Below are 12713 nucleotides of genomic sequence, written 5' to 3' on the forward strand. Positions count from 1 at the left end.
ATTAGCTAAGAACCAACACCACCTTATACAACCCAAAGTACACCCTTTTACTTTACTATAAACGCGGGAGGCACATTTTGGCTTTAAAATAAAATCAACAATTTACAGTCAATCATTCGCTATACCTGTCAACTGTTGAAGAAGTCACGTTATCTCCTTTGCTATTGAGTGCTTTTAACAGTATCTTCCTACCACATTACAAACCCGACAATATGATGCTATCTTATGTATATTTATTACTCACACTAATTGTACCCATTTTTGCCGATCCATCCATGGAGGAGTTGGAAGGTACATGGACTTCAAAATCAAATACTGTTTTTACAGGACCAGGTTTCTATGACCCTGTCGATGAGTTGTTAATAGAACCAGATTTGCCTGGTATTTCCTATTCATTCACCAAAGATGGTCATTATGAAGAAGCACTCTATCGTGTTACCAGTAATGCCAGAAATCATTCATGTCCAGTTGCTTCAATCACTTACCAACATGGAACATATGAAATTCTTAATAATGGATCAGTTGTTTTGACTCCTATTGCAGTTGATGGAAGACAATTGTTATCCGATCCGTGCAACCAAGATGATCCATCCAAATCCACTTATTCTAGATATGTACAACCAACATGGTTTAAAACTTATCAAAAATATGTTGATCCATACCATGGTAGATGGAGATTACAAATCTATCAATTTGATGGATCCAAGATGCAACCATTATATTTGGCTTATAAACCACCACTTATGTTACCTACTGAAGCACTTAATCCAACTGATTCAGCCAGTGAAACTGCATCGACTTTATCAGGAAGTAGTAGCAATAGCAAAAAGAAGAGAAGTCTTTTGGAAGTTAGATCCAATTTGAAAAGATCCTTGGAAAATTCTTACAGAACTACTGCTGTTAAGAGAGGACACGATGATTTATTTGACATGTATTGGTGGATGAGTGTTGGTTGTTTGGGATTGGCATCAGGATTCTTTTTCTTGAAGAATTGAGTAGATAGAAGGAGGTAGTAGGATGAATAATGCAAGTCATTTCGTTTTTTTCAGAAAATTTAAAGTCTTTTTGAAGCTTTGTAGACTGAATTTACTACTAAAGTTACTTATCTTTAATCAGAGAGTTGTTCCATGCGACTGTCTGCTCACATGCGTGTCTTATACTTATAATGAAAGACTACTCTTCTTGGTAGGCTATCGCTGTGTGGCCACCTTCTACTTGGCTTTGTAAGGAATAATCTTCAGCCCATCTTTGTCACTTTTGTGTAACTTCAATGACTTTCTCTCATAAGGACAAAAAATGAGAGGCAAAGTTCAACTTCAATCATTAACCACATTCCTTCAACACATCTGACATCTACATTATTTTACTTTACAATGTCTTGGTTTGGATCATCTACGTCTGCACTTCAACTAGAGCTAGATAATAAAATATCAGAAGCAACATCCGAAACCATTCCCAATGGAGAACTTGATCTATCCGCGGCATTAGAAATCACTGATCTTATTAGATCCAAGAAATTACCAGCTCAAACATGTATGAGAAGCTTGAAGAAACGATTAAACATGGTGTATTCAAATCCTAATTTGATTACCAGTACTTTAAAGTTGGTTGATTTGTGTGTTAAAAATGGTGGGTTCCATTTCCTTGTTGAATTGAGTTCACGTGAATTTATTGATTACTTGGTTGATTTTATCTTCAAGATCCATTACAATGTTCAAGAAAGTCTGGTGAAACAAGATGAATCAAAGTATAATGTAGGGCAATTTATCTTAGAATTGATTAAATCGTGGTATACAGCATTCAAAGGACAATTGCAATTGAATTATGTGGAGAAAAAGTATCAAGAATTGGTTAATGAAGGTTATCATTTCCCCTCCGTTGATGATTCAGTGATAGATTCGAAATTTGTTGATTCGGAAGTTCCACCTGATTGGATTGATTCTGATTCATGTATGATTTGTTATACTCCATTTTCAATGTTGAATAGAAAACATCATTGTCGTGCATGTGGTGGAGTCTTTTGTCAAGATCATTCAAAGAATAATACAACCTTGGTGAATTTAGGGATTATGGAGCCAGTTAGAGTTTGTGATAATTGTTATGCTAAACAGAAACATAAAAACAAGGGGAAAGCAGGAAGCGGAAGAAGAAGAAAGTCCAGAGGTGGAATTGAGCAGGAAGATGATGAAGATGAACAAATGAAACGAGCTATAGAATTGAGTTTACAGGATAGTGTGGTACAAATTGAACCTCCAAAGGAACCACCGAGAACATCCAGTGGCGCTAATAATAATGAAGAGGAAGAAGACGAGGAATTGAAAGCTGCATTAGCCGCAAGTTTGAGGGAATATGAACAATCACAACCACAAATACATCACTCGCAGCAGAATAAAGGGACTGCAGTAAACCCATTTGAGAATGAGACACCACAAACAGCTTCCGATGTTTATAACATAGACTTTACTTCGACGTCCAATCATCAGCGTCTACAATTCAATGCATCACTGGGACAATTCCAAGCACAGCACTCGCAACCACAACAACAACCATTTAGACCATCCCAACCACAATCACAGCAACAACTGCAAGATCTCTCTCAAGCTGAAGAAGAGCAAATTAATTTGTTTATCACATTGATGAACAATGTACGCAATGATCCAAAGAAACAAGCCAATATCATGTATGATCAAAACTTGAATGAATTGCACTCGCAAGTTATACGATTAAAACCTAAAGTCAACAGAACATTACGTGAGGCAATGAACAAGTATAGTCAATTTGTGGAAATGAGTAATAAATTGAGTACAATTACTCGATTGTATGATCAATTTTGGGAACAGAAGTTGAATGCAGGTATGAATAATGTCGGTCTTGGAAATGATAATGAATATCCATCGTATCCACTGGTTGGGTACCCAGCATACCCAAGTCAACCAATCAGCCAACCATCTTTAAGTCAACAACCAAGTGGGGTTCCACAAACTCAACAAGCTCCGTATTCTCAGTATAACGGACAAGCTCCATCAGAGCCGAACTTTGAAGCCTCGTATCCACCAATAGCACACCGCGATGATCTTTATAGTAAACCAACAGAACCCAATTTGGAAGATGAGGAAATACACCAGCAACAACCACAGCCATCACAGCAAAGTCGTAAATCGTCACAAGCAATGTATCCAACGAATGAAATCCTACCAGATTCAGGTGATAGTGATCAAGAAAAGAATAGTACCAATAACAATAACAATAACAGTGACTATGTTACTGTATCATTACCACATTACCCGCCACCAGAAGATTTAAGTAATGAGTTGCCACCACAATCATTTATTCGTCATGCAACAAGTAATTTACCTCCCAATGCATATGAAACTGCCTCAGCTAAGTATCCTACATTGGATAATGTCGAAGAAGATTACGAAAGACAGAATCCTATTAAAGAACAACAACAACAACATCATCAGCAATTTGGCCATGGTTTGAATGAACTACCTCAATTGCCTAAAAACTTGCCTTCGTTCGAACAGGATGAGGAGAATGAGCGAGTGACCAGTCATAGTCGTAGACAATCACTGTTTGAACCAGAACCATTAATAGATTTATAGGGACATGATTTAAGGGGAGTAAGTAGAGTTTACAACAGTGTGGACTGTATGTTGTTGTTCATTAGTCCCTACTATTAGCTTTATGCATGTATATGGGTATGTATACATTTTGTTTGTGTAAGACGATGTTGTAATGAGTGTGATTTGTAACTATTTTTTTGACTTCTTTGTGATTAAAGGCGGAGAGTCATAAAAGAGCAAAGAAAAAGAAATATCTAAAAATTGCTAAATTCAGAATTTTTCAAATTTTTCATCAAAACTTTTCACACCAAAGAAACCCCCCACTTAATCAAGTTAGCTAATCCTTGAAACATATTTCATCCATTACTACGTCACTTATTTATATTTTTATATATATTCTCCTGCCCAGTTCAAATAATCCGGATATACGTGTGTTTTAGATTGAGACACACAACGAGAGCTGCCGAATAAAGTCCGATTACATTAATTACTCATAAATATTTTTTCATATTTGTGAGTATCGAGAGAATAATATCTAGGGAAGGTCACCAAGCCCAGATAGAGTTTTGAATTGAGTGTTTAAGAGACACTTGAGAAGAACAAATTGAGTTAAGCTATTGAAAGAATAAAAAAGTTATAATCCTTTGTGTCTCCTTACGATCCCCCCTTTTTCCACTAGGTTATGACATTGAGTGTTATTGAAGCAAGTCCATTAAGATGTATTGAAGAATTTAATTCTAATTTACAAGAAAAGAACGATGGTTTGACCAAGCTGACAAAAGCGGAATCAGCGTCATTGAAGAAACTCGAGGATGCTGGTGACAATGCAGAAGAAGCCATCTCCTATAGAGACAGTTCTGCGGTTGGTAAAGCATTAATTGATCATGTCAATCAGATTGATCATGAAGAATGTGATGCTGGTGACGAAGATTCATTTTTCGTTTGCAATTTAAATCAAGTTGTTAAATCGGTTCAAACTTGGCGCAAACATTTACCAAGAATTCAACCTCATTATGCAATCAAATGTAATACCAACATCGAAGTTATTAAATTGTTGCATCAATTGGGTGTCAACTATGATTGCGCATCCAAGAATGAAATTGATACAGTTTTGGAATTGGGTATTGAAGCTGAAAAGATTGTTTACGCTAACCCATGTAAGACCAATTCATTCATTAGACATGCGAAAGCAAGTAATGTTAATTTGACTACCGTTGACAATGTTCATGAATTGCACAAGTTGGCCAGGTTCCACCCTGAATGCAAAATTTTGATAAGAATCATGACTGACGATGAAGGTGCTCAATGTAGATTGAGTACTAAATTTGGTTGTAGTTTGACTACAGCCGTTGAGTCTATTTTACCCTTGGCTCAGAGATTAGGTTTATCAGTTGTTGGTGTTGCATTCCATGTTGGATCCGGAGCTAAAGATTTTGATTCGATTTACAAAGCTATTCGTGATTCAAGAGTTGTTTTCAATTGTGGTATTGCGTTGGGATTTAACATGAATTTATTAGATATTGGTGGTGGCTTTGAATTTGAAACTTTTGTCGAGTCATCCAAAATGGTTAATGTTTCAATTGATGAATTTTTCCCACAGGAATTTATTGATGAGCACAAGATTAGATTCATTGCTGAACCAGGTAGGTTCATGGTTGCAAACGCATTCACATTGGCCACTCACGTCATTGCTAAACGTGAATTACAACATCAAGAACGCGCTGATAATCAAGACCACATCAAAGCAATGTTGTACATCAATGATGGTGTTTATGGAAACATGAATTGTATTTTGTTTGATCATCAACAACCAAAAGCTCATGTTTTGAAAAATGGATCACATTTCCATTACATTTACATGGAGAGAGGATTGAATAATGACAACGACAACAAATGTACACTTAATTATTCAATTTGGGGACCGACATGTGATGGTTTGGATTGTGTTTCAACCAAGAGCCAATTAGATTGTGAAGTAGAAGTTGGTGACTGGTTATATTTCCCCAACTTAGGAGCATATACCAGTGCTGCTGCTACTCATTTCAATGGATTTGAAAATAATACAAAGATTATTTATATTCCAGTTGAGTGAGGAGTAGATATAGTATTTATAATATATAAGAAGTTGATATAAGTTTTAATTGTGTTTAGAGCATGGCTTATTTTGATATGAAACAGCGCCTACTTTTGGTCCATTAGCATTTCTTTGTGCGTCTAGATTTAAACAATTACGTCACAATTACATAATACAGTATGTCTGTGATTAGGTAACACAGATTCGATTTTTATTTTTAGACTTCTCACACTGTGACACTCTTTTTGCTGTGCATTCAAAAAATTTAACAACAGTTTTGATAAAACCAAAGTATCGAAATTTTTCACCATTTATCCACCACGTATTCATTCGGAGTTGCGTATACATTATAGGTATATCCCAGAGGTCCCTATCTAGCATAAACACATACTCCAACTACTTTAAACACTTGCAAAAACAGCCCTCTGAGATGTCAAATTATCCCCACCCATTCAATCGAGATCGAAATCAGGATCGAAAAAGCAAAACTAGAACTAACACAACGCAAATTAATAATGCCCTCAATGCTATTCAACATAAACGAACCGAGTCCGATGAAAAAAAGGATCGAACTAGGTACACTACAGACGAGGGTGAAATTATCTCGACAGTCGATAGGGCTGTTAGTTCTGTAACCCCGCCAGCGTCATTCAAACCATCAAATGACCAGGTTTTCTTACGCAATGGATTACCCAATTGTGAATTCATCAAGGATCATTTCTTCCATGAAGGTAGATTGCAAGAAGATCAAGCTATAAAAATCGTGAAGCAAGCGACCCAACTACTCACTGCAGAGCCTAATTTGTTGAGCGTACCGGCACCAGTCACCATATGTGGTGACGTCCATGGTCAGTATTATGATCTTATGAAGTTATTTGAAGTTGGTGGTGATCCCAAAACTACAAAGTACTTGTTCTTGGGAGATTATGTGGATAGGGGGTCATTTTCGATTGAATGTTTGATCTATTTATACGCTTTGAAAATCACATACCCAAACTCATTCTGGATGCTTAGAGGTAATCATGAAAGTCGTCATTTGACAGAATACTTTACTTTCAAGAATGAATGCGTTCACAAGTATTCTCAAAACTTGTATGAAGAGTGCATAACCAGTTTCAATGCATTGCCATTGGCAGCTATCATGAATGAGCAATTCTTTTGTGTTCATGGAGGTATATCCCCACAATTGACTGACTTGGATAGTGTGCGTAAGATGAACAGGTTTAGAGAACCTCCTACAAAGGGATTGATGTGTGATTTGTTATGGGCCGATCCGATTGAAGAGTATGATGAAGATAACATTGACACTGATTATTTGAACAATGCAGTGAGAGGGTGTTCCTATGCATTTACCTATAAAGCAGCATGTAAGTTTTTGGATAGAACTAAGTTGTTGTCCATTATACGTGCACACGAAGCTCAAAATGCTGGATACAGAATGTATAAAAGGACAAAGACGATGGGATTCCCAAGCTTGTTAACAATGTTTAGTGCACCAAACTATTTGGACAGTTATAACAACAAGGCAGCTGTGTTGAAGTATGAAAATAATGTTATGAATATTCGGCAATTTAATGCGTCACCACATCCATATTGGTTACCCCATTTCATGGATGTGTTCACTTGGTCTTTACCGTTTGTTGGTGAAAAAGTGACAGATATGTTGGTTAGCATATTGAATGTGTGTACCGAGGAAGAATTGGATGAAGAAGCACCATTTTCTGAAGCGCAGATTGGTGTTGAAGGAACCACTCCACCAAGTGCAGCAACTTCACCAAGAGCCAGACCACCTCCAATGTTCCCTACGGAAGCAGAAGAAATGGAAGCAGACCTCACTTTGGAGGAAAAGAAGTTAGCCTTGAGGAATAAGATCATAGCTATTGGTAAGATGTCGCGGATGTTCCAAGTATTGAGAGAAGAACAAGAAAGCGTGGCTCATTTGAAAGCATTGAACCGAGGTCAGCTACCCAAAGGCTCGTTATTGCATGGAAAGGAGAGTATTCAAAATAACATTCTTACTTTTGAACAAGCCAAAGCTGCTGATCGTGTAAATGAAGCTTTGCCACCAAGCTATGAAGATATGAAAAAAATGGACGAACAGAGAGGAAAGCGTATTAAAAACCAAATTGAAAACCAGGAGGGCGGAAGTCCCGTATTTCAAAAGTTTATGCGTAAATTATCTCGATAGTTAGTGTAGGTATTTAACATGACGATTATTTGACGTATCATGTCGCGAAATTACATTTTGGACACGCGCATTTTTCATCCACGAGTCATCGAGAATCAACAGTGGTTACACATCCTAAATCATATACTACGACATGCCCCTACAGTCGAAAGTGGTTAACGAGCAACCGAATATAGAAAACACCCTATTGTACTCCACATATCAAGCCTCAAGTCCAGCTAGATTCTCGACCGATGATGACAAGTTTATCATGTATGGTGGTGGTCCATCCTACATCATTCAATGCAAAAACGTATCAAAACTTCGACCCCTTTCAAGCGACCGAGTCTCCTTGTTTGTGTTATCCTCACATTTCATTATATGGTCCAACAAAGATAATTTAGGTGTTGAGATACCGTATCAACTGATTTTTTTGCATGCCTTAGATAAGAATTCACTATACCTACAAGTTCAGAACAGTCCAGTACTCGGTGACTCACTGGATGAGATTTTGGAAATTAGTTTGATTGAAAGCAGTGACCATGGAAATGCGAATGAGCTATTTACCAAGGTCAATGGAAATGCCGAAACTGTATACCATGCCATGTCAACATGCTCAGCCATGCACTATGATTCCGAAGGCGAAGATGATGACGAAATGATGGATCATAACCATGAGACACATTCTCCGACTATAGAAATTCCTGAAAATTGTCTTAATGGTGAAGCGTCCCACATTCAAGTGAGACTGTTCAAGAACGATGGACATGCTGATGATCTAGATGAAGAAGAAGATGAAGAATTAGAGGAAGGCATAGTTGCGGGGATGAGTGTTGATGTTGGATACGCTCAGATAGCAGGTAGTAAAAGAATCGATCAAGATGATGATTTGGTGTGTAGTAGTAAGAGAAATAGAAAGCAGTGATCGACTGCAAGGAGATTATTGAAATAAAATAGTTCTGAAACTCGCTTAGCTAAAGTAATTGATAGAGTTTTCTTTGCATTTCTCAGTGGTTGGTTGCCTTCTTCGGACTGAACTGATTTGACGCTTGTCGCTTAACTGGTAAGAAAAAATCGAAGATTAAATTAATTAGATAAATCTCCTACCACCTTGTCTACTTTGGTTACCTTCACTCGCTCACTACTCTTTATAAACCCTGGCTATATTTAGCTATGAAGTCCTCGGAAGAGAGGATACAGTTCAAAAGGGATTTCTTAAGCTTGGGACAAGGACGGATAATTCCTCTACAAGATGTTAAATTTTGGTCTCGATTCTGGAAACTACCAACCAAAGGTCAAAATATTTTCGAACTACTTTCATTGGAGGATGTGAAGAATGTACGATATCAGAATGTGGCCAACTACATAACGTTTGTACAAGTATTGAGCTTGAAAATCATTGAAATAGCCGAGTTGGAGTTTTTGACAAATAATGATATAACACTGCTTCTTAATTGCATAAGGTTTTTGATTAAGGTTTTACCACCTATACTTGAGCTCAACGATTATGCTGACGGTATTGGTTTCGAGATATTTTGGAACTCTAACTTCGATGTAGCAGAGTATTTTAAATTAAAGGAGGTGGAATTACTGGATTCTGAAGAAGACGTCAACAGGTGTGTACTGTCTGATGCAGTAAAGGTCACTTTGGCATTTAGATTGATGATGGCATTGGTTGACTTATTGTACACCAAGGGGTTCACACTCAATACAAAGGAGAAAGGTGGAGTAAGTTTGAGTGTATGGGAGCCTGGATTGGGATATGCAGGTAAGGCTAGAGCCCCAAATCTGATAGTCGACAGTAACAGAATGGAAGTGTTGAAGCTAATTATAACATTGTGTTCTGATGGATTCTATTGCGCTCCGTCAACAATTGTGTCTAAGGGATCGAGATTTCTCACAGTATTGGTATCATTGACACCTAAAATGAAACTTTTAACGTTGGTATCGTCGCTATTAAATCTCACATGCAGATCGTCAAAGGGGAGTGAAGAAAATGTACTATACTACGATAATATCAACTTGACTGAAACTAGACACTTGTGTGTAACATATGCTTTTTCATTGCTAACTATGATGGTGGTGTATCCCATTCCTAGTGAGACTGGAATATCTGGATGCAAGCTCCACAACATGGCTAGAGGATATCTAGGTAAGGTACACAAAGAGCTGGAACTACTGTTCATTGCCGCTTCCTTGATGGATATTTTACTATCTCCTTTGTTAGTAAAAGATTCCGAAAGTGGTTCTTTCACCTTTGGTAAGAATAACCAACCCTCGATTTGGGCTACGAACACCGTTTTTTTCATTTGGGAATTGATTCAGTGTAATAAACACTTCAAGGACATTATATCCAAAAACCACATGTCACAGTTAATGGTTATCTTGCTATATTACATTTTCGAATTCAAAACAAGTGACAATCAGAAAAATCTAGTGCGTGTTTGTGCATACCTATTCCTATATTTGTCATCGCAATTGAATATGCTAGGTACATTATTCCACCCCATTCCGCTAAAATTATACGACTCTCTTCCATCAAGCTACAAATTAGCAATATCACCAGTGACTACAAGAGATTTTTTGGTAAGTCAACTTTGTTCATTGTTGTTGAATTCATATCCGATACAACCACCTACGTATAGCTTTAGACCTTTGCCGAAACTTTTGTTGAATACTTTGATTGAATCGTTGTATAATTTGATAATACCCGTATCAGACCAAGAACTAAAGGTGCATAACAATCCCAGCAAAAAGTTGAATAACCCAAATTCCCGTGGAGGATTATCATACCAGGCGTCATCATTGATAACCCAGCTCATATCCCGATTCTCAAGCAAAAGCTTCCTTCTCGAGAAATCATATCATTTAAATGTAGTTGCTTTATTAATCAGAGCTGTATGCATAGCAGTTGTCAAGTATCCTCACCCTTCAAGAATGCTATTGTTTAGTATTTTGAAAAATGAAAGGGTTTACGACAATTTATGGAGTACTATATTCAATATCCAAGAATACTCTGTTAGAGGTGACTCAATATCCAGGATTGATGAAACTGAGACCAATGAAAGAGTAATATTTGCAGATCAGACAAATGGAGATACAATTACACAATTGCAGCCAATACCTATATTGCCTCGCAACACAAATGACGAATCATCAATCATATCAGAAAATGAAAGTGTTGAGTCATCTTTGCGCCCACAACCGCCGCCAGGTATGTCAGACAAAGCTAGAGACAAACAAAGAAAGGACAAACCTATTGGCCAAATTTGGTCCGGTAAAGATGCATTAGCAATTATCCTTACTTTAATAATCCCACATTTGAAGCGTGTTTTGAATACCTTGTGGACTGGCACAAGAGGTGCAAGTGTTGACAGTTTTGAGTTAGTTCAAAAGATTGAAAACTCTGACTTCTCAACAATGGTTGAAGAAAACAGACACCAACTCAAGTACGAACTACTTCCAGAGGCACCTTTGGAACAACTAAAATTTGAGTGGAGTTTACTTTCGTTAGGTTGGTACCTTTCGTTGCTATACAGCGAAATATATAACGCGTCGTCTCAAGTTAAAACCTACGTTGGCAATAATAATGGCTTGATCAAGAATTTTTCCACCTCGTTGGCCACTGTAAGTAAGATTACCTCCAGTTGGACAACCTTTCTCAAGCAAGAGCAGCCAGGAAAACAACTGGATGAATTCACTGTGCAATGGGTTGAAAATGGGTTGACAGATGTTAATACATGGCAAGGCACGGATATTAAACTTTTCGATGTTTCATCAGCTTCAAAAGATGGCTTTTTTGCTAGTTTCAACAAGTTTAGTGGAACAACAAGTCAAGCAGTACCAAACACCCCGGGAGGCTTAAATGACATGATGAGAAGGTTCAGTGATTTTAATATCAATGGGATGTCTAGCTCTCCAGTGTCTTCAGTGCTAAGCACTCCCATTGAAGAACAAGAGTCGTACTTTACCAGAAGGCCGGGCAGAAATTCAGTTACAAGCTTGCATTCGTTGAACAAGTTAAATAGAATACGGAGTAATACTCCTCGCAACTCGTTTAGCTAAAAATTTATACAACTATTTTGACCCTGTTTACCTCCTTTTACCCTTCTTCTGTACCAACTGAAACCCATCATCATCGATTAATGGTTCATCCTTCTGTTCTACTATAGCTTTATCTATCTCCATATCATCCTCATCCTCGTCTTCATCCTCTTCACTATCCGAAACGTCTGGGTTGTTTGGATCCCCACCTATATGTACTTGTCTATTTTCTTCTTGAGAATTTCTCTTTTCTTGCCACCTTGCATATAAAGCGTCAATTTGATCATATTCCTGCTCTCGAACTTGTTTATAGAAAGTCATCACCAATGCGGAAATCTCCAAAGCTGAATCGTTATCAACTTGTACATCAAATTCATCCACCATCGCATACAACAAAGTCTCTTCAATTAACTGGATATCAACAGCATTAGATTCTTTGAACAATTCGATTACTATACCACTGATCCAATCTCTCTTTTCTGCTGATTTGGGTCCTCCCCAGGAGTTTTCCACAGCGGTTGCTAACTCTTCCCATTTGTAAACCGCCATGCAAACCCCTAATTCAAATTTGGCTTGTTGTTTTTCATTAGGAAACGTCAAAGTTCCATTTTCTGCTTCAACGTAATCTGTGGGATCTATAGTAGTTGCCATGCTTTACTTGGTGTGTAGCAGAAATTGTCGTTGCTGCGAACAACTCGATGGCCATCTCAGGGAAATTTTCAGAGAAGCCGCATGGGATACCTCTTTTGTGATGCAGGAAAAAAAAAAAATTGTCAGACTCTTCTCTAAATGATTCACACCTTGAAAAACTTGGACTACTGAATCACCTGTCAGCAAAAGATAAGGTTTCATCTATTTGTCT

General features: G+C 37.6%; 7 protein-coding genes across 7 annotated transcripts; 6 read left to right on the forward strand and 1 right to left on the reverse strand. All coding sequences in view use genetic code 12, as the record gives it.

The window, feature by feature from the left end:
* Window positions 1-212: 212 nt before the first annotated feature.
* Window positions 213-995, forward strand: CORT_0B11300 (Rot1 protein; the record flags this gene model as incomplete). The annotated part of the gene is made up of 1 exon (XM_003868215.1): window positions 213-995. One exon carries the CDS (start codon window positions 213-215, stop codon window positions 993-995), a length of 783 nt encoding a protein of 260 aa, XP_003868263.1.
* A 378-nt stretch (window positions 996-1373) lies between these two features.
* CORT_0B11310 (Vps27 ESCRT-0 complex protein) lies at window positions 1374-3605 on the forward strand (the record flags this gene model as incomplete). The annotated part of the gene is made up of 1 exon (XM_003868216.1): window positions 1374-3605. The coding sequence occupies one exon, from the start codon at window positions 1374-1376 to the stop codon at window positions 3603-3605; it is 2232 nt and encodes a 743-aa protein (XP_003868264.1).
* Window positions 3606-4248: 643 nt separating this feature from the next.
* On the forward strand, window positions 4249-5658 carry CORT_0B11320 (Spe1 ornithine decarboxylase; the record flags this gene model as incomplete). Its single annotated transcript, XM_003868217.1, has 1 exon — window positions 4249-5658. The coding sequence occupies one exon, from the start codon at window positions 4249-4251 to the stop codon at window positions 5656-5658; it is 1410 nt and encodes a 469-aa protein (XP_003868265.1).
* Window positions 5659-6070: 412 nt separating this feature from the next.
* CORT_0B11330 (Cmp1 catalytic subunit of calcineurin (Ca[2+]-calmodulin-regulated S/T protein phosphatase)) lies at window positions 6071-7828 on the forward strand (the record flags this gene model as incomplete). The annotated part of the gene is made up of 1 exon (XM_003868218.1): window positions 6071-7828. The coding sequence occupies one exon, from the start codon at window positions 6071-6073 to the stop codon at window positions 7826-7828; it is 1758 nt and encodes a 585-aa protein (XP_003868266.1).
* Window positions 7829-7961: 133 nt separating this feature from the next.
* On the forward strand, window positions 7962-8732 carry CORT_0B11340 (hypothetical protein; the record flags this gene model as incomplete). The annotated part of the gene is made up of 1 exon (XM_003868219.1): window positions 7962-8732. One exon carries the CDS (start codon window positions 7962-7964, stop codon window positions 8730-8732), a length of 771 nt encoding a protein of 256 aa, XP_003868267.1.
* A 248-nt stretch (window positions 8733-8980) lies between these two features.
* CORT_0B11350 (hypothetical protein) lies at window positions 8981-11872 on the forward strand (the record flags this gene model as incomplete). Its single annotated transcript, XM_003868220.1, has 1 exon — window positions 8981-11872. The coding sequence occupies one exon, from the start codon at window positions 8981-8983 to the stop codon at window positions 11870-11872; it is 2892 nt and encodes a 963-aa protein (XP_003868268.1).
* Window positions 11873-11899: 27 nt separating this feature from the next.
* CORT_0B11360 (Tsr2 protein) lies at window positions 11900-12502 on the reverse strand (the record flags this gene model as incomplete). Its single annotated transcript, XM_003868221.1, has 1 exon — window positions 11900-12502. The coding sequence occupies one exon, from the start codon at window positions 12500-12502 to the stop codon at window positions 11900-11902; it is 603 nt and encodes a 200-aa protein (XP_003868269.1).
* Window positions 12503-12713: the final 211 nt, after the last annotated feature.

The sequence above is a fragment of the Candida orthopsilosis genome (genome assembly GCF_000315875.1).
Source record: "Candida orthopsilosis Co 90-125, chromosome 2 draft sequence".
Lineage (NCBI taxonomy): Eukaryota > Fungi > Ascomycota > Pichiomycetes > Serinales > Debaryomycetaceae > Lodderomyces > Lodderomyces orthopsilosis.